We start from the raw sequence: 21386 nt of genomic DNA on the forward strand, positions 1-21386 counted from the left end.
TACGCGGTAGATCGACCATCTTATTGGTATAGTGGCCCTTGAACTTGATAAATACATTCACTCTCACGGGCGTGCAATTGTTGACAGACTCTGTGTCCTTTCAAGAGGAGGCAATGACCAAAGAGCAATGACTTGTTTTTTTGAGGTCAGTCAGTTGCCATATATGAACAATAGCGCATGCGCAACGTACCCAGCCTATGGGATGTCGTTTCAAGCAATGACTGTGCAAACAGTCACAAGGTTCTGCAGAACTTACATTCTTGGCGTCGTTACAGCCCGGACAATATTCCAACACACCGTTACTGACTGGCGGTGCTGAATAGGACTGGAGGTATTTCAAGTAACATCTTTATTATATGTTGAATTATGCCGCTACTTTTTACTTTTACAAATCTTTACAGCTTAAACGTTGCTGGGCCTATTATGATCTTCCTAATCCTCAATGTGGCGTGGTTAGGATTTGAATCTGACTGCTGACTCACTCCCAAACACCAACCGAACAGCAGCCAGCCGAACCGAACACTAGCAGACCACTATAGTCGAATGGCCAATGCTCTAGAACACGCTTATTTTCTAAAACAGCGAAAACGACGCAGCGCGCCTCTCCCGTGAAACTACCCTCTACTTAAATGCTCATAACAGAAAATTGGTTGACTGTCCATGAAATTTGGCACGCTTAAAGATCAAGCTTTAATGCGTCCAACAATGGTCGAAATAATGACGTTGATTGAATAATACTGTAAGAAATTGTCCACTAAACATTGCGTATTTTACGCAATGTTTGTTCGCTTATAGCCTATAGCATTCATGAATACTATCGAAAATCTCCGTGCTGATTTCCAGAAACCTTACCTTTCATTTGATATATAGTTTATTGTCGACTTGTAAGCAGTGGAGCGCAGTACCCGAATAAAAATGTTCACTCTGTTACAGAGACGAGGCCCCTCGAGCGTTCTACTGTCGGTCTCTTAGCAAGTAAAATCATGGAACTTGAGTGCAATATTTGTAACGGCGTTGCATTCATGACGAATTCTCTATCCCTCTTGAAATCTGTGTATTGGTTCTCAGAAACCTTAGCTTTAATTTGATATAAAACTTAATGTCGACTCTGGTTACTAGCATAGCACTGGCATAGAAAATGTTCACTCTGTTGAAGACCCTTCGCCCCATACGTTCTTCCGTGGAACGAGGTCACACAGCGTGCTGTCGACGCAGTTTGTTTGGCGTGTAAACTCGTTGCTCCTCATATAAACCGGGTGACTTTGGTATAATTACAAAGGCAATGAAATGGACTATCACATTGTGGAATTAGATAATTGGATCTAAATGAATGTTTCAAAAGCCATAGTCCCAGATGTCATTTTGCAGCGCACAAAATATGTGCATTGTGCTGGAAAAATCCTGTAGATATGAAAAAGTATAAACATCATGTAAGTCAAAGGTCTTTTTGTTGCACCACAGACAGTTGTTTACACCCATGCCAGGGGATCAAGCCGTGACTCGGCCTGCGCCGTGTCGTGGCGTTCTATGTGATCTGTGTCGTTTTAGAAAACCCCGGAAGCAAAATAGAATATTCGATGCTTGGCCATTCGACTAACTAGCTAACCCATTCGAGACCTGCCGTGCATAGCCGATTGTTGTAAAAATTTCAAAACATTCGGCTCATACAGGGGAACACCAGCCAATACAGCCAAACGCCAGCCGACTCCAGCAGTCGACGTCCTAGCTCCCGAATCACTCCTAACCGTTAGGCATAGCCGGGAGAGAGTCGGGAGCCAAATTCGGCTATGTGTAACGTGTAACATTTCAGTTGTTTTCCAATGAGGTAAAAGAGAGGATTTGTACTCGTACAGCTCAGATTTGTGGCATTTGATCTAGTATGATATTTCCGCGATCATAATAAATGTGTGAATTTCCAAATGGATGTGGTCCCCTTGAGTCCTTCTCAACCTTGATAGGAGTTACTTCGGACGACAACGGACGTACGCATTTTTAACTACTCTATGCGCATGCCCTGACGTTGCCATATGCCTTGCTTATTTACATCCACCACGATCAATACGTCTGCTTTGTATTTTTGAACTTGAACTTTTTCATGTCTGTCGCAAAAGCAAACAAATTACACATTTAGAATGCCAATGATCTTGGACGACAGAAGATGTACGCAGTCCTGACTACCCTATGCGCATGCCCTGACGTCGCCACATGCTTTGCTTATTTACATCCATCGATAACGACCAATATGTCCACATGGTGTTTTTGAACTTGACATTTGTCATTATTCCATTGGTAGAGGTTGAAGTCCAGGAATATTAGTGGCGTGCCCTATATAGGGCAAGTCTCTAATGTGTTTTCAAATAAATCAAGTCTCAAAGATTGTTTGTCACAAAGTCAAACAAATTACACATTTTGGATACCAATGATCTTCACACTTTTATAAACTTGAACCTTATTCAGATGGCAACAGGGAGAATTGACAGGTTCTTTAGTTGGTGCTGCTCGTGTGAGTATGTTCATCACAGTTAGAATTATGCTACAGTCATGATTTCAGTGACATTGATTCTGATGGATCATTTCGATAATGTAGGTAACAATGGCGTCCAAAGTCCTGTTGGCAACATTCGTTCTGGTCTACGTGGGAGTGTGCCAAGGTCATTTCCACCACTGGCATCTACTGGGCGATTCAACCAGGTACACACTACACACCATACTTAGAATTTTCTAGATTAAATCAGGTATGCTCGAAAATGATGCCAAGCTCCCCTGGGTGCCATCCGATTTCCAACGGGGCTCCAAGACTTGCTTTCCTTAAAACACATCATCGCCAAATCTAAATTTTCTGCAATAGTCTAAGAACCAAGACCTCAGTTGTTTTCCAACAACAGTGTTGTGTATAAACTAAAATCGGATTTTTTTACATAGTTCACAACACACCTATTCTCTCCATGACAACAGCGTAGCCCCGGAAACCGTCTGTACTGGAGAGTGCGCTGAGTTCGAGCTGTTGTGCTCGACCCCAGAGTACGACGTGCGGCGGTACAAGAGCGCCCTCTGGGTGTCCACCACCATGTCGGACCTGTCCCTCTCCCAGGCCAGCGCCAGGGGGCGGAAACGCTTACACGACTACTTCAGGGGTGCAAATGGCAAACGTGAGTTTCACGCAGTCAGTGCCAACACATCATTTCACGTCACAAAACGATATGAACAATAAATTGCAGACCTTTTTGAAGATGAACAGATGACTTATGTCGCTACACATATCTAGTGGGGCCATCTATATGATGCAGCCAGCTTGAATGGATGAGTTTTAGTCACTGTGAAAATGTCTACTGGACAATGTCATAATCTCAATACTCAACTAGAGTTCGGGGACCACATACCTCCATGAAATATTTATTGCTTTTTTGTGGATGGTATGTATGTTTATGGTCGGTTGTATTTGAGAGTAATGGTTATAAATGTTATGGGAAAGAAGTGGTGTATTCATTTAATGACACAGAGAATGTCCATCTGATAAGTAATTATTAAAATGTGACACTTAATTGTGTAATGTGCGTTTAAGAGGTCGACGGCATATGGTAGCGTGGTGTTCCTGAAGCGTGATGTTTGGCATTTAAACTGTCTAAGGTTGTCAGCATTATGAGGTTATACTATGTGCCTCAGAGCGGTGTGGTGGGAGGAAGTTGGGAAAGTTAGAAAGAAGAAGGGATTTGGCAAACTTTAGTCCGAGATCTTTACGTCTTACCTGCAGAAGTATGCAATTTATAGAAATTAATAGTTGATTAGCATTTATAATGACGATCTCCTACTATTACAATGTGTTCCACAATAGGACCTTGATAAATGTAAGATATGTTTAGCTGCTGGCTACAACTGTTAGCTGCTGGCTACATGGCCCACGGGTGATTAATTACCTGACCTACATACGTCACCTTGCCCCGGGACATGCCTGTTCCAATATTTCGCAGATATAGGGGTGATTTCTGATATTATTACATTGATTATAATGACAGATACGGCGCCCAAAATCTCATCGATTCGAGCTTTCATCACACCCCACCAACACAACAAGTATGAAACCAATCCATCCAGCCGTTCTTGAGTAATCATCTACACAGACAGAGACACATAACAGAAAATATAACCTCCATTCCATGACATTTCATGGAGGTAATTAGTATAATACCATCCTGACAGAGCATCTCAGTTAGAATGACATGAAAGAAAAACGCTTTGCTGTTAGGTTCTTTGTATTCCTGCAGGTGTGATGAGCTATTTCAATATTTTTTCTGAGGAGTACATTAACGATGGGCTTTTTTTCAGGACTGAAAATGTCGTACACCGCACCCATGGTGACACAGACCCGGGTAGCATCTGAGAGTCCCGTCCGTGAAATCACCGTGTCTGTGCCTCTTCCCGAGAGGGTGGCAAAGAACCCTCCTAAGCCAACAGATCCCAGGGTATGTTTCAAGTTTCTCTCAAAGATGGAATTTATTCCTACCATAGGGCTTGTTGTGCTTCGACAGCAATCAATTATCAAATTTGGCCTATTTCCTTGCCTGCATGAGTGTCGCTATCTTTTCTACTCTCAAAGCAATCTTGTATTTACCTATCTTAGCATTATGAGGATCTTAAGGTATAGTCAAATCTACTTCTGGTATCGAGTATCGTAACATCTGTAGTGCTTAAACGTAGGAATGTGAATAACTTATTGCGCAACATATCATACATAGGATACTTCATGACGAAATGAAATTCATTTTCAATTTGCTTTGGACATAATGGGCAGAACCTACTGTTTCTCAACTGTGTTATGACATGTGCAGGTGGTGATAGATCTCGTCCCAGAGGCCATCATGTACGTGAAGAAGTTCGAAGGACGTTCTGCGAGGGTCGGCTTTGTCGCTGACCTGGAGGCCAAAAACTTCTTCAAGACCCTGAAGGCGAATGATGAACCATTACATGACAACGAAGGCTATTACTACGTCGCGCAGTATAGCAGGTATGATGCCATATACAGCATGTCAATGTAACGTTAGCACTCACAAGAACTGGTCATGGTACCACAACGCCCTTTATTAAACCACGTAAATGGCGTCGCGTGCGGCGTAACTGGTAGAGCGTTCGACTCGGAATCTAGAGGTCCCGAGTTCGATACCCGCTGTGCCCCCGGCGTTGTGCCCTTGGGATGGTCACTTTACACGACCTTCCTCACTTCACCCATGTGTAAAAACGTTCCGTACTACGTATGTGGCATAAAGCTGCCTGTACTTCTTCTGTTATTTCTGTTTATTTGAAATGCAATAAATATTAAAAAAAAAAAAAAAAAAAAAAGCTAGCGACATGCAGGAAATCTAAAACAGTAGCAGTCTGTACATAAAGTTGGATGATGCTTCAAAACAACGGTCGTGTTCATGGAAGGCGACAGCTTATGTTGCGAGATGCTCCATTGGGTGCTGCACCGTTGCACTTAACGGCCAACGCATTCACGATCAATTTGAGAGATCTCATAGTCAGCACTGTGTGATTGCTTCAACGATAAGTGAGGAATAGTAAATATATGAAAGCTGCAAAAAAAAAAAAAAAAAAAAAAAAAGCTGCCTGTACATATGTAAATTTCTTTACGTTTTGTGGCCACATCTACACTGTGAGCAGCGGCACCTGTCCTGTAGTCAGAATTGCCCTGAAGAAGGTGACAGACAGTCACCAAAACGTCGGTGAGAATAAAACATTGGTTGTGTAAAAAGACTCTCTTTATTCAGTGAAGTACCAACCTGATGAAACAAGTCACGAATGTTTGTGACACTGTTAATATGAGTCTCTAACTTGTGTGCAGTTCCACATTGTCTTCGTCTGTCCAAAAGCAAATAGAAAAGAGAGTGAATAGTTTCCTCGGGTTGAATGTTCTTTATTCAATAATAGATAACGACGTTGTTGACTATACAAATCTGCTCCGTTCCATGATAGGGCTATTCAAACATGTGACATATAGAACTGAAAATAAGAAGAACATTAATAATCAAAATTTTGCAAGACTCTACTTTTGCCCATTTTTCTCCTTTTTTCCTCAATTTGCAATGCAGCTCGGAAAAGTCCAGTGCGCCCATCCGCACAGAGATTGCAATTTTTGCCCTGAACGAGAAGACACACAAGTGGCTGGAGTTCAACGACAGACAGGGACTCCCGAAGTGTATCCGTGGTAAGGGGGAGCACATGACGTGGGAGAAGATGGGCCAGAGCGACATCCCGCTGGCGTTGTCAACTCGCGAGCAGTGCTCTACGACGTACTGCCAAGGTATGATTGGATATACCTGCTCTTGTTGCTGTCTATGACATAGGCAATATAGCCAAACCCTCGAAAATGAAAGAAGAACTATTATCGAAAATCGAACCTTTTCAACTCTTGAAAACTGTGTCACTGAGTTCAGTACCATGTCCTGACTGACAGTAGTGGCTGTGGTGGCAGTGTTATCAGTAGTACTAGCAATATCAGTAGTAGTAGTGTTGGTAGTAGTAGTAGTAGTAGTAGTAATAGTAGTAAACCCTCGGTAACCGCTATGCAGGCAATGACTGTCTTTCCCAATAAATGGAATGAATCTTTCGTGAATTTTACACGTCCTATCGTTGTTTTAGCCCCCAAGAAGTGTCCAAAGGTCGAGACAAAGAGTGTGGAGGGTATTGACGACAAGAGCATACAGCTGAAGCACATGAAGGATATCAAGGCATGGGCGTACGTACCACCAACCTGCTACTACGATACAGCCTTTCCAGCTTCTACGGGTCCACTGCGGGAGTCTCTAAACACATCAGGTAAGATTCTAACACCTGAGAGATATGTTTGTACAGAAAACAAGTCAATATATGTTATCTGTGTTGTAACGTCATGTTACATGGAATGTTATTTTATTGAGGGAACAACTTTACATGAAGTTCCTGGCATCGGTTGAATATAATGGATTCGTATCAAGATTTTGATCAAACATGATCATAAAGATTGCTTCCTATCAGGCTGCAAATGAGTTAATGTTTTGACAATCTACGACTGAAATTTAATACTTGATTGTGTATTTGCCTACAGGTGTCACTCTTTCGGAAGCTGCCATGACGATCACAGTTGCCATGGAGAAAAGGGAGGAGTTGGATGGGAAGAACAGCTGTCAGAAGTTCTTCAAAGTGTTGCTTGCTACAGGTGGTGGAAAAGGGGGCCTAGAGGTACGTTATGACAGAAAGGTCTTGGCAGGAATTGTTTTAAGAAAAGAAGTAAATAAGGATAATTATTAAAATAGAATTTATCTCTTATTGTTGCACAGGACGTACAGATGAAGGAGGAGGCTGGCTTGCAGATGCCAAAGACTGCAGAAGCAATACATCAGGGGCATGCGACTATTGCAGGGTAAATCAAATGCTGTGCTGCAATGGTTGCATTTCAATTACTCCAAGTAGACATTCCCTTATGTATCAATCCGCTATTTCTTACCATCAAAACTATACCAAATTATGTTCATTATTTATTTTCATCACATATTAGACACTACTCCAAGTGTTTCGGCGGCAATGCCTACTACGAACCGATCATCATCACTTCCACGGCTAAGCTCCTCATGGAACAGCTTAAGGACAAGAAGAAGTGTTTCCTGGGTGACCACATCAGTGTGCTCGAATACCATCCGCAGTCCAGGCTGTTTGACCGTCACAACGAGGTTTGTGGGTTCTACGTTTGGTTTTCTATATTTGAATAATGTTTTGTGTTTTGGTAACTATACAACGCCCAGGTTCTACATCCATCTGTCTGTCAGTGTCTCCATGGTCATCAATATTCCTTCTTCTGTAATAACCTCTCATGCTCCAACGCCTTCAGTGATGCAAGAATAATCATATTTGTAAGCGCAGCAACTCTGGATCTTTCAATTACTGCCTCAGCTTGGGTATTGAGTAGCTTTACCGACTCACCTTTGAATCCTGAGTTGATAGAGACGAGGGCGGAGACACCAATCTTGACTCGCATATATTGAGTATTTATTCTACGTAGGATTAGTATTACAAACCGCCATTTGTCTGAAAGTCCTGATGTCCCTAACTGATCTTTGTGTCCGAATACGATGCGTAAGTCCGTGGTGAATCCAACGATGATCAAAGATGAGTCTTGGTCGTAAAAACTGGTATGGTCCAATACCCAATCTGAGTCCGTTATCCCTTGGTACTCGTATCTTGGAATTCCCTCCAAGCCTAATTCTCCCGAAACTGTCCTTCAGCTCGGGCCATGAATCGAATCTTGGGGTTTCTTCCAAGCCTGTTTTCCTGGAGCTGTCTTCCAGGCCTAAGTGTCCTAAGACTCCTGGAAATTCCTTTTCCAGGCCTAAGTGTCCTAAGACTCCTGGAAATTCCTTTTCCAGGCCTTTGATCCTTCTTCTTCTTCCTTCTTGGAGTTTGTTCGTCTCCAAGCCTAAATTTCCTGGGGTTGAACTCCAGGCCCAAATTTCCTTCTGTTCTTCCTGAAGTCTTCACCCCAGGCCCAATTGTCCTTCTGTTGCGGTCCTCTGGCTCTACCCCTATTTATATCTCTCCTCTCCACATCCACCCCAGGGGTCTGGCGTGGGGACGCTATGCATTCAAATTAGCTGGTACCATATCTGGGACACACCACCACCCCAGGTGTCTGGCGTGGGGACGCTTTGCTTTAACAGCCACCCCAGGGGTCCGGCGTGGGGACGCTTTGCAATCAAATTCCAGCCGCCCCCGGGCTGGCCCTGCTGGAGTCTCCCTTGGTGAAGTGGCGGGGAGTAACTTCGGCGGGAAAATAACTTATGCTAATCTAAAAGCTAAAGGCGGCAAATTCAAACTGTAAGTTGGCGATTACACTGGCCCCCAATTGTCCGTTCTACGACAATTTTACATTACATACATGTAATAAAGCCAACTTCCTTACACAATGACTATACTGTGTTTCAAATAGTTGTTAGTAAAAATATCATGCAATAGAAATAAGCTTGGCTGAAGTCCATATAGGGTTGTCTACTTCACTACGTTGCGCATGCATTACATATAAGTTTCTTAGAATATTAAAGTTCGAACATGACCACGTAATCCTCCTGGAATTCAGGTCCTTGGTTTGCTCTTTGATCATCTATGGCTGTTCCTCTTCTGGCAGAATACATACTAGTTTGTCAATTGGTCGCTCCAGGACGTTACGCTGCGTCTTGACCTGCACTCGACGCACTAATCCACGTTTGTCGGGCATGACTTGCACGATTTTGCCCAGCGGCCATGCGCCTCTCGGTGTTTGATCTTCCTTCATTATCACGATGTCTCCTACTGCAAAGTTTCTTCTAACTTTGCCCCACTTCTGGCGTTCCTGTAGAGCTGTGAGGTACTCTCTTTTCCACCTCTTCCAGAATTGGTCGGCGAGGTATTGTACTTGCTTCCAGCGCCTTTTAGCGTACAGGTCGCTCTTGTCTGTCAAGCTTGGTGGCAAGCTTGGTCCCGATCCCATTGTCAACAAATGGTTTGGTGTGAGCGCTTCAACATCGTTGATGTCTGTGCTGACCGCCGTTATTGGTCTGTCGTTGATGATGTATTCCACTTCACAGAACAGAGTACGCAAACCCTCATCATCTTGTAGTTTCTGTTTGCTTATAGCATTGAGAACTTGTCTTATGGAGCGTATTTGGCGCTCCCATACTCCTCCAAAGTGTGAGCCTGTAGGTGGGTTGAATCTCCAATCCACATTCTTCTTCAGCATGGTCTCACTTATCTGGCGCTCGTTCCATTTCTTTATCTCTTTCTCCATCTCGGCCTTGGCTCCTACTAGATTTGTTCCATTATCAGACCATATCTGCTTCACTTGTCCGCGACGAGCGACGAACCTTCTAAGTGCGCTGATACACGAGTCTGTATCCAGTGAGTCTGCCTTTTCAATATGTACAGCACGAGTCGCCATACACGTGAATATTACTCCATAGCGCTTCACGGTGCTGCGGCCTCTCTTGACCTCTATCGGTCCGAAGTAGTCTACACCGACTCTGGTGAATGGTGGTTCATCTGGTGTTACACGGTGTGATGGTAAGTCTGCCATCTTCTGCTCTCCTGGCTTGCCACGCAGTTTGCGACAGACGACACACTTGCTTATCACCTTTCTCACTAAGGAGTTGATCTTGGGTATCCAGTACCGTTTTCTTGCCAGGGCTATTACGTATTCCCTTCCCATGTGTCCCACGTTACTGTGGAGCTCTTGAAGCATGAGCTCTGCTGCTCTTGACTTCTTTGGAAGCAGTATGGGATGTTTTGTTTCCACCGGCAAGGTTGATTTTCCCAGCCTTCCACCCACTCGAAGGATGCCTTTATCATCCAACTTGGGATCCAGCTTTCTGATGGTACTGCTCATCCCTTCTTCGGTGTACTTCCTTTGCACATGCTTTATGACAATCAACTCTGCTTGATCCAGATCATAGCATGTTGGACTCAGTGGCTTCTTCTTTGTCAACAAGGCTTGGCGTACCTTTACTAGCCAAGCTATAGCCTTCTTCAGGCGGTGCCAGCTCGAGTAATGGCGTAGAAGTTTGTCAACTGGGTTCTCCCGGTCAACTTCCTGTGCCACTATTGCATGCACCTTGATCTCCGGGTCGAGCTGTGGCTCATTAACCCTTATGATGTCTGGTTGGCTTGGCCAACGGCCCTCCTCTTGCCACAGGAACTGTGGCCCCTTTATCCATCGTTCATTCTCGATGAACTCTTGTATGGTTTGACCTCTTGATGCATCATCCGCGGGGTTCAACCCAGACTCAACATAGCGCCACTGTCTCGGACTTGATACCTGTCTTATCGTTGCGAGCCTGTTTGCCACGAAGGTGTGGAATCTGGACGTCTCATTGTTGATGTACTTGAGGACTGTAGTACTGTCGGTCCAGAAATGCGTTCTGTCCACCTTGAGGTCTAACTCTCTCTTGAGCATTGAGTCCACACGGACTGCTACTACTGCCGCATTAAGTTCCAGTCGTGGTATGGTGATCTTCTTTAGCGGAGCGACGCGGGCCTTGCCCATAAGCAGAGCACAGTGTACTCTGCCATCTTGGTTCTCCATACGTATGTACGAAGCTGTTCCATACCCTGATTCACTTGCGTCTGCGAAGTGATGTATTTGCACTGAGGCAGGGTCTCCAAATCCGACCGGTTTCACGCACCTGTCTACCTCAAATCTGTGACTCAGCAACGGTAGTTCTGCCTCCCATTTTTGCCATGACTTGACGTGTTTCTCTGGGATCCTTTCATCCCATGCCTTCTTTTCCCTGCACAGTTCTTGCAGAATCAGCTTGGGATGCAGTGTGGCAGGAGCGATCAATCCCATTGGGTCATACAGCGAGCTTACCGTTGACAGTATTCCTCTCTTTGTTGCAGGCTTGTCTTTGGTGATGTTACGAAAGCTCAACTTGTCTGTCTGCACCTTCCATAACATACCCAATGTACGTTCTACTGGCATCTTGTCAAGGTCAAGATCCAGGTCCTTTACTTCCTCCGACATTTCTGATGTTGGGACAGTCTTGAGTACTTCCCTGCTGTTGCTAACCCATTTGGTGAGCCTCAACCCTCCCGTGGCGCATGCTTCTCGCATCTCATTTGCAAAGCATTGTCCTTGTTTCTCTGTTGGCATAGCCTTGAGTAGATCATCCACGTAGAAGTCTTCTTTGAGTGCCTTTAGCACTTCTTCGTTGTACTGTCCTTTACAGTCCTCAGCTATCCTCTTCAGAGCATAGTTTGCACAACTTGGGGATGACGTTGCTCCAAATACGTGTACTGTCATCCTATATTCTTCAGGTGGTTCGTCTAAGTTGCCTTTTGGCCACCAAAGAAATCTTTGGTAGTCCCTGTACTTCTCTGGTACTTTCACCTGTGAGAACATGGATTCTATATCCGCCATCAAACCCACTGGTTCCTTTCTGAACCGAGTTAACACTCCCAACAGCGTGCTGGTCAGGTCTGGACCCTGAAGCAGCTCCTTGTTGAGGGAGGTGCCGGCGTATGAGGCGGCGCAGTCAAAGACGACTCGTATCTTTCCTTTCTGCGGATGGTACACCCCGTGGTGGGGAACATACCATACCTGTCCAGGCTCGGTCTTCAGTTCCTCTGTTGGTACCCGTTCTGCGTAGCCCTTTTCTATTATTTTTTGCATGAACTGTGTGTATTCTTCTTGGTACCTTTCATTCTTTGTCATCCGTTTTTTGAGATGATTTGCTCTTTGAAGGGCTACCTGCTTGTTGTTTGGCAGCTCAGGTGGTCCCCTTTTGAAGGGTAATGGAATCTGATAATGGCCATCTTCCTTCCTTGTGCCTTCTGATACGATTTTCATAAACCTTTGATCTTCCACTGACATTTCTTTCTTGTCCTCCTTTGTCTCGTTGAAATCGCCGTTGAAATACTCTGTCAGCTGTTGATCCAGACTTATTCTGTTGACAGTAGCCTTGTCATCGCTGGCCCCCTTGAGGGGACCGTTTACCGACCATCCCAGTAATGATCTCACTGCATAAGGACCATCACCCTGACTGTTGATAACTTGCCAGGGCTCAACCGCCTTCGGCACGTTGTTACCGATTAACAAGCCTATGTCAGCATTTATCTTGGGCACATCTACTTCTTTGAGATGTGGCCAAGCCTTAAGGTCCTTCGTCGATACGATATTTTCTTTGGAGGCAGGTATCTTCCCTTGCGTGTATGCTGTAGCTATGGGAATTGTGTTTTCCCCTTTCAAGTCCATGACCTCTAGGTCATGCAGGACTTCGCTGTGCACTGCTTTGGTGTCATTAATTGTATTCAGCGTCAACTTCGTTTTCCTGCCACTTGTCTTCAGCTGATCCTTTAAGGCCTCGGTACAGAATACCACATCGCTTCCCGAGTCCAAGAAAGCATATGTTTCGACCGTGATGTTTGTGGTCTTGCTGCGGACCTTCACAGGAATTATAGGTGGCACTCCTTCCCAGCTGCGTCCGTTGCGTAGTACTCGTCCTACTGCAGCCGTCTTCTTGGGTAGCGTTCCAGCATCCCGGTGTAGTACTGTAGGATGAGACCTCTGGCACTTCCCACAAGTAGCCCTTTGTTTGCATTCCTTGGCCATGTGGGCCTTCCCCAGGCAACCAAAGCACAGGCCCCGGCCCCTGATGTATTCTAGACGCTCAGCCACTGGCCTGGCCCCGAGCACTGCACAGTGGCTCAGGCCATGATTGGCCTGAGCACAGTACAGACAGCCACCCGCAGACCCAGCCTCCGCGCCGCCTGTCGCCACAGCCACCGCCAAACTTGAACCTCGCCTTGGTCCCTGCCCCCGTTTGAAGCCCGAACCCCGGCTCCCCTCTCTGTAGCCGAGATCGCCAAAGACCTCGTTAGAGACAACGTCTTCTTCCTTCTTTACGAAGCTTACAAAGTCTGAGAATGAAACTGGACGCTCTTTGATTATCTCATGGGACCGTCTCCTCCAGCGTTCCTTGAGCTTGAACGGTAGCTTGTCCACAAGCAACTTGATGTTGTAATAATTATCCAACTCTCTCAGGTACCTGTCTCCACTCATGGCGTTTTTGCATTCCATTAAGAACAAAACGAAATCCTTCAGTGCCGTTTTGTCTTCAGCTTTGATCTCAGGCCACTTAGAGGCTTGCACGGAGTACGCCCGAGATATCTTGTGGGGTGTCCCATATCTTTCTTGCAGGGATTCTTTTGCAGTTCTGAATCCTTCTTCTGGTTCCATTAGGAAACAGCTGTCCACAATCTTCTTGGCCTCCCCTCTGGTATACTGTTGTAGATATGACAAACGGTCTTCTGCATCTGATGTCTTGTCTTCTATCGCATGTTTGAATGCCCTTACGAATGTTGTGTACTTTAGTGGGTCACCATCGAAAACACTAATAGCTCTTGTTGGCAGGCTGGCTTGTTTGTTGTGATCCACCATCAGCTTGGTGACCTCCGCCTGTGTACTCACTAACCCTTGCAGAAACTCCTCAGGGGTTGGACTTTTTCGCTCATTCCTGTCATGAAGCGTTGGGTGGAAGTCCCTTGCCTCCGGGTTCAGGTTCCGGGCATCGATAGGTGTTCGTCTAGGCTCTACGGTTTCTGGCTTAACATTTACCGGCACAACCGCTTCTGTTCGCTCAAACTCATCTAGTACCTGTAACTTAGCCTCCTCTTGAGCCATTTCCATCTTTATTTCCAGCATTTCCCTCTCTTTCTTGATTTGGAATTCTCGTTCCTGAATCTCGTTCTTGATTCGGAATTCTCGTTCCTGAAGTTTTGCCCTTTCCTCTAGTGCTGCTGCCTTGGCCGCAAGCTCTGCTCTTCGTAGCTTGGCACTTAGTTTTGCGCTTGAAGCGGTACTTGAAACGCGGGAGCCCGTTTGCGATATGCTATCTGATGGTCTGACAACTGGTTCTTCCTTTTCAGAATTCATGCTGATCCACACCAGAACCCTGTCTTTAAACTGATCTAATTCATCAAAGTGTGGCCTGGCCCAGTTAGATACGTCTTCCTTGAGTTGTTCACTATCGAGGGTTGCATGATAATCACCATTTGCTTCTTCAAGGTCACAGTAAATCTGCTGCCATTCTTCCAGCAGCACCTGTACACCTTGTTGATTTCTCTCTTCCATTCGTGTTTTTAATGCATTTGTCCTTGTTGTTAGTTTTCCCAAAACTGATGATCTGTAAACTTTCTTTCTTCTGCTTTCCTCTTTCAATAGCCATTCTGCCTTATTAGGCACTCGTTTTTGTAGATCCTCATTTTTCTCTTCTCCCTCTACACCTACTGTAGCGGAGTTCTTCTCCTCCATTCTGTTTACTGTCCAAGTTTTGCCTGGCCTTCAGAGGTCTGTTCTGATCACACAGCCGTGCTATCACTCTGATACCCTAAAACTGCTAATTGTTCTGTCTGATGGCATTTGTTGTTGTACAGAGGTATTCACATGTGACGTAATACAATACACGATTGCTCAATGACCTTGTACTTGACAGTCGGTTAAATTCTTCCCCTTCCAGACGCATAGACAGACAATGGTAACTTCTTGCAACAACTATCTGTTTTACGGTAAGGTGACCTGCTGCGAGGTGGGGTGTGTTGCTACTTTATCTGGGTCAGGTCATCAATCATCAAACACATTCCTAAATGTCAACCTACACAAGACGCCTCTGCTCATGCAGGCCTTCCAAAGCCTTGGCAGACAAATATGTACTCGTCGGAGTCCTTTGGTCTCTTATGACCGCCAGTTTTTACTGTAAGCGCAGCAACTCTGGATCTTTCAATTACTGCCTCAGCTTGGGTATTGAGTAGCTTTACCGACTCACCTTTGAATCCTGAGTTGATAGAGACGAGGGCGGAGACACCAATCTTGACTCGCATATATTGAGTATTTATTCTACGTAGGATTAGTATTACAAACCGCCATTTGTCTGAAAGTCCTGATGTCCCTAACTGATCTTTGTGTCCGAATACGATGCGTAAGTCCGTGGTGAATCCAACGATGATCAAAGATGAGTCTTGGTCGTAAAAACTGGTATGGTCCAATACCCAATCTGAGTCCGTTATCCCTTGGTACTCGTATCTTGGAATTCCCTCCAAGCCTAATTCTCCCGAAACTGTCCTTCAGCTCGGGCCATGAATCGAATCTTGGGGTTTCTTCCAAGCCTGTTTTCCTGGAGCTGTCTTCCAGGCCTAAGTGTCCTAAGACTCCTGGAAATTCCTTTTCCAGGCCTAAGTGTCCTAAGACTCCTGGAAATTCCTTTTCCAGGCCTTTGATCCTTCTTCTTCTTCCTTCTTGGAGTTTGTTCGTCTCCAAGCCTAAATTTCCTGGGGTTGAACTCCAGGCCCAAATTTCCTTCTGTTCTTCCTGAAGTCTTCACCCCAGGCCCAATTGTCCTTCTGTTGCGGTCCTCTGGCTCTACCCCTATTTATATCTCTCCTCTCCACATCCACCCCAGGGGTCTGGCGTGGGGACGCTATGCATTCAAATTAGCTGGTACCATATCTGGGACACACCACCACCCCAGGTGTCTGGCGTGGGGACGCTTTGCTTTAACAGCCACCCCAGGGGTCCGGCGTGGGGACGCTTTGCAATCAAATTCCAGCCGCCCCCGGGCTGGCCCTGCTGGAGTCTCCCTTGGTGAAGTGGCGGGGAGTAACTTCGGCGGGAAAATAACTTATGCTAATCTAAAAGCTAAAGGCGGCAAATTCAAACTGTAAGTTGGCGATTACAATATTGTATTGCAAAGTTACGTCAGCGTCAGTGCGTAAACCTCATCAGCGTAGTTGTCCTTTCCCAATTATTTAGCTTCTCGCATTTCCTAAAGCCAAACACAAAGGAACGCCCAAACTGATCTTCGCGATTCAAGCAATCATGGAACTGTATCGATGCGACAGTTTTTTTTTTTAACTTTTCTTGACAGGACATTTGTTTAAAGATATCCAACACTGACTGCGATCATTGACTTCTAGATCAACCTTGACGCCGACCCGGACTGCAGTGACCAGAAGGGCCGCCCGCCTTTCACCTTCAATCTCCCCGTGAGTAAAGACTACAACCGGACTGGAGAGAAGCCGTCGGTGGGCCACCGATGTGACACTCAAGAGTGCACAAAACACTCAGTCGTCAAGAGGTTGAAGAACAACCTGGACATGATCCAGTATAAACCAGGTATGAGCATCTTAAGTACAATGTGAACTATCTAAGCCAATCAATGATGCACACTAATTGCTATGGTGTGTGCCAGCTTTCCACGTTGTACAATAACAACTTCACCTTAACTAGTTCTTACTGCACGGTCATATTGCAGTATAGACCGTTAAAGCACAGACCTTCACTATCAGCTCACATATAATAATGTGATATTCAATCAGAACAGTGTCCAAAAGTGTAAGCTATCTTAACTACTAGTACACACATAAGTACTAAGTAATTCATAAAGAAATGTCACGTCAACATAGCCCTGTGGAAGCTTAAGTATTTCTTTCTCGTTAGAAAAATGGATCTTCGCCAAGGGAGCCTCTGCATCATGTAGCGAAGCAAAGGCTTTCGAAAAGGGGTTGAGCTCTCTCTTACTATATCTGAATGGGAAGAATGAAGACAAGTCAAAGATTGAAATGACCAAACCTCTGTATGGCGCGGTGAGTTGTGTTTGAAAGAGCTTTGCCTAACATGTGAAGAATAATCTGTTTTTTTAATGATTAAACCATGGATATTTGAACGATCCCCATACTACAATACCAAATGCCCATTGCCCACGGGTTTAAGAACAATTGAAATCTCTCTTTGTCTAAAGGCAGTTTTGTGGACCTTAACTCTTCTGTTATTCTGGATTGATATTACACAGCTTAACATTAGCAGGACGGATCCATCAAAGTGTGACTGGTTCACCTCCGTGTCCACATCGGTACCAGAGAACTTAACTGATGACCCGCCAAAGCCCATCGACGATACTGTAAGTACGGTCTATATTGACAGTGCATGAAAATTTGTTGTGCTTTCGTTGTTCGGTGTAGTAAAGAAAGGCCATATTTTCGCTCATCTTTGGTTATATCAAGTAACAATTTGAATTAAGTTATGGTCTACCTACATTTGTTGCATACGATTGCTCATATATTTCAGCTGCTCATATATATTTCAAGTTTCCAACAGAGTAATGTTGTCATCAATGTTACCCAATACTAGTTTCAACACTGCTATTTCCTCGCAGGTCGTCGTGCGTCCCGGGGCAAAGAACAGGTTTTTCCTGTCCCTGTACAAGGGAAAGTACGTGCCAGCTAAGCTGAAGCAACACTTGATGGAAATGTTTGAGGACCTGGACAGCCTCAAACCATTCGGAGTGGACTACGACCCTGAAGTAAGTTTTGAACCTTAGGCTTTGTAAGAGAAATCGAACATCATGTGATGTTGGTTGTGGGTGTTGCAGCATCTTTGTTAGTAAAACAAAAACTAATCAAAACATACGAATTTTTTATTTTACTAACTGCAGGCTCGCATTTCAGATAGTGAATACGTCGAAAACTGAAGTTAGAATTCACGGGACCCCTTATGATACCATGTAATGACATTCATTTCAGTTTATGCTTGTTCTTGTTGTTCTTAGTGACATCACGAGTATGATTTTTCAGGACATATGGCTTGGTACCTATGACAGCTTAGACAAAGAAGAAAGGCTCTACGAAGTTGCCGTAGCGCGGAAAACGGTACGGCACTATTCCGTTGTTTTCGTGAATCTTCGCTACATACATGCCTTTATTGTCTTTTTTTTTTGACCTGCTAAAACGGCTAGCTTTTGATCGAACGTGCCTGATCATAACACATGTCAAATGAGAGAAGGATCACGGTAATGTACAATGATACCAATCGTTTAAATGTCAGATTAATACCTATTATTCCAAGTTACCGACTCGGAGGAAAATTAATCTGATGATTATACCTGTCCTCTAGTTGGCTTAAAAATGGCTAATATAATTCCCAGAAGTTGAGAGAATGCTACGAATGGTACAAATATCCATGTCAATAATGTCCTCACTCATAAACTGTTGGTATCTTTTTTTTTACAACTTGCACAAGGCTTCCAAAGATGACATCAAGATGTCCGCAGAAGCCAGTGATGAACATGAGCGGAATGAAGACGCTTCAGACGGGAAGGTGGCTCTTCCGAAGCCGGAGGGCTGCAGCGAATCTGTCTGTCCGACTGTCTACGTCACCAAAAACCATAGCAACTTCATGGAGCTGCTGCTTCCAAGTCGTGAGGATTCATAATATAGGATTCATATAATTATAATCAGTATGATGATAAATATAGATATTCAGTACATTCATTCCAATACAATTTGATATAAATGTGTATAATGTTTTGCAGTATAATTATGTTGATTTATGATTCACCATAAAGGTAGAAGCGTGTGCCACAGGACCAAGCTATGTGGAGAACACCAATCATCCGGCAGAAAGCTCCTCAGGCCCATTCTAGCGTATCTCAATGGTGACAACAGCGCCAGCAAGAAGATCAAGGACTTCGCTGTCCCACTGCTTAAGGTATATCATGGATGATCTAATACTTTGAGGAATATCTCATAATGTCAAAACAGACAAAAATAGCAACTCACTTTTATCCTACCCTGTTGATCCTATCGTCCCTCGGATAGGACGTTAAATGGAGGTCCCGTGTCTGGGGAGAGCCACACCCCGGGCACGTTAAAGAACCCGCCACATGTGCGATGGTGCGGTGTGAGTGGTTAAAAAAACCTACAGTACCTTGGCCGCACCCGGGGCAATTACTGTCGTATTGAGGTCACCTGAGTGGCGCCGAATGGCAGCTCGCTCCAGACACTTGCGACAGTCGTATTGAGGTCACCTGAGTGGCGCCGAATGGCAGCTCGCTCCAGACCCTTGCGATTTAGCCCCGCCTATTGTAAGCTCCTCGCAATTCAGCCGCTGGCTGCAAAGAGTGAGTAGTCGGCCCACCCAATAACAAAAAAAAGATAAAAAATAAAAATAACCCAATAATAATTTAACTCTGTTCCTTCTCGTCGTAGTTTTGTCTATTTCCTTATCATCTCATCATTTCCATTTTTATCATCATCTTCGCCGCATGTCAGTGTTTTTTAAGGCGAGCCATCATTGTTCTCCACCCTTTTGTGTCTGCTGATGTCCGTACAACCCCTCCCAAGTGCATCCCATCTCAGCAAGGTCTCGCTCCACAGTTCTCCTCCATGGAAGTTACAAAATAAGTAAGATGATACAGTCAGTGACATTCTAACGTTGATGGCATGTTGAATGGTCCCACCTCAGGTCAGACTCTACTCCGCTGAAGAGGAGGAGAAGGGCATCTCTCCGTGCGATCGTGAGTACCAGGCCTGTGTCAGACTGCCTGATGAGTACAAGGACATACCGGAGCCAAATAACAAAGAGGTAAGTTAAGCTACCAACAACATGCTTGCACACACGCCTTCGTTACATTAGCTGATGATATAGAAATCCTGCGTAAGTATTGTTTTAGTTATTACCAGCACCCTTTCTTCTTAAAATGAGTGACTGTACTTTTTCCTATTTCATACAATCTTAAGTTCGAATTACAGACCGATGTTTTGCTGGCTAATTTAAATGCATGTTCGTCATTGACGCTGTCCTATGTTCTGTCCTGTTCTGAATTGGCATGCAGGTGAGCATATTTACTGGTCCTGGTAGCTTTCACGGATACGGCATCGCCGTGAGGGGCCATGTCTCTAAGGCCGTGGCATCAGAAGCAACTTCGACCTTGATGCAGACACTTGACAAGGAAAACGTCCCGTATGATAAGGCAAGTGAACACTGTCGACCTATCTGTTTAACTTTATCTTCTTTGGTTGTTGGTGCTGTTTGTTTTCTCGCGATCTCTTCCTGTCATTGACCATATATGTTAGAATTTTCAGCGAAGTCAGAACATTCCTCTGATGCCACTGTTTTCTTACCGCAGACTTGGTTGGCATATTTCTCATACGATAAGCCCCTCACCAATCCGGAGGAGAAGATCACCTACTTCCTCTTCATCAAGAAGGGCGAGGACATAGGAGAAGGTGGTGAACATGTTCAAAACTGCTTTCATTCGATCGGGGCGATGTTGGTGACGGACAACCACTTGTAACTTTTGATTGTTCGTGCCACAAGCATGGGCCAGGCATGCTGAATTCGAACGTGATAACGCGTTAATTGCTACAGGAGCTTCTCTATGCTTACTCGATCAGATTCTCTCCTCTGCAATTCAATAAAACAATAGTATTAACTTAAAACACTTAGTTAAAACATGTCAACTAGCTATAGTTTGCAAGCCAATAAGACCCCTTGATAGCAGATTTATGGCTTTAATACAAGGAGCATTTTCCCTTTGAGCTGCCTTGATTGTGCTTCAGTCCAAGCAAGGAGGTTATATAGACATATGTCTATATAACCTCCTTGGTCCAAGCGAGCTCTGTTATGTCTGTCATTGCCTAATCTTCTTTCATCACGTCATCAAAGTAAAATCTCTTTTTGTATCTTTCCGTGCAGGGCATGAAGAAGGAGGCTCAAACGAGACAGAGAACTAGAAATGGACCTGCAGCGGAAAACGATGAAAGGACCACAGACTTACAGATATCCCTGTAAAAAGAGAAATCACAATAATACAGACACTGATAGGCGTCGACACTGACATCTTTGAACTTTGCTTACAATGCCATAACTCATACCTAGTACACCCTAGTCAAACGATGACTCGGCCAATCATTCTGCATGAATGTTCTTTCTAATAAAACGTTGAGAATTCACTGCAATATCAAAACAACGTGTGTGGTCTGTTTCATTTCATTTAGTCTGTTCTTACACCCTTGCGTCCACTCAACTTGGGAGAGATCAAGAGTCCACCAATATGTATTTT

The 21386-nt window shown here is 44.6% G+C and overlaps 1 protein-coding gene across 1 annotated transcript; it reads left to right on the forward strand.

The window, feature by feature from the left end:
* Positions 1-197: 197 nt before the first annotated feature.
* LOC118420875 lies at positions 198-21290 on the forward strand. The gene is made up of 21 exons (XM_035827927.1): positions 198-331; positions 2588-2691; positions 2956-3149; positions 4324-4460; positions 4827-5002; positions 6084-6295; positions 6634-6810; positions 7079-7212; positions 7311-7393; positions 7529-7700; positions 16462-16660; positions 16985-17130; positions 17337-17444; positions 17700-17846; positions 18118-18192; positions 18563-18740; positions 18888-19030; positions 19787-19906; positions 20157-20294; positions 20451-20550; positions 21020-21290. Exons 2-21 carry the CDS (start codon positions 2594-2596, stop codon positions 21055-21057), a joined length of 2775 nt encoding a protein of 924 aa, XP_035683820.1. The 5' UTR covers positions 198-331; positions 2588-2593; the 3' UTR covers positions 21058-21290.
* Positions 21291-21386: the final 96 nt, after the last annotated feature.

The sequence above is a fragment of the Branchiostoma floridae genome, chromosome 8 (genome assembly GCF_000003815.2).
Source record: "Branchiostoma floridae strain S238N-H82 chromosome 8, Bfl_VNyyK, whole genome shotgun sequence".
Lineage (NCBI taxonomy): Eukaryota > Metazoa > Chordata > Leptocardii > Amphioxiformes > Branchiostomatidae > Branchiostoma > Branchiostoma floridae.

Bases quoted from the DNA above. Each gene is read 5' to 3' on its own strand.
- LOC118420875 (XM_035827927.1), top strand. From the start codon at position 2,594: ATGGCGTCCAAAGTCCTGTTGGCAACATTCGTTCTGGTCTACGTGGGA. The intron at 3,150-4,323 runs GTGAGTTTCACG...GCTTTTTTTCAG, and splicing joins CAGGGGTGCAAATGGCAAAC to GACTGAAAATGTCGTACACC. The intron at 6,296-6,633 runs GTATGATTGGAT...TCGTTGTTTTAG, and splicing joins CTCTACGACGTACTGCCAAG to CCCCCAAGAAGTGTCCAAAG.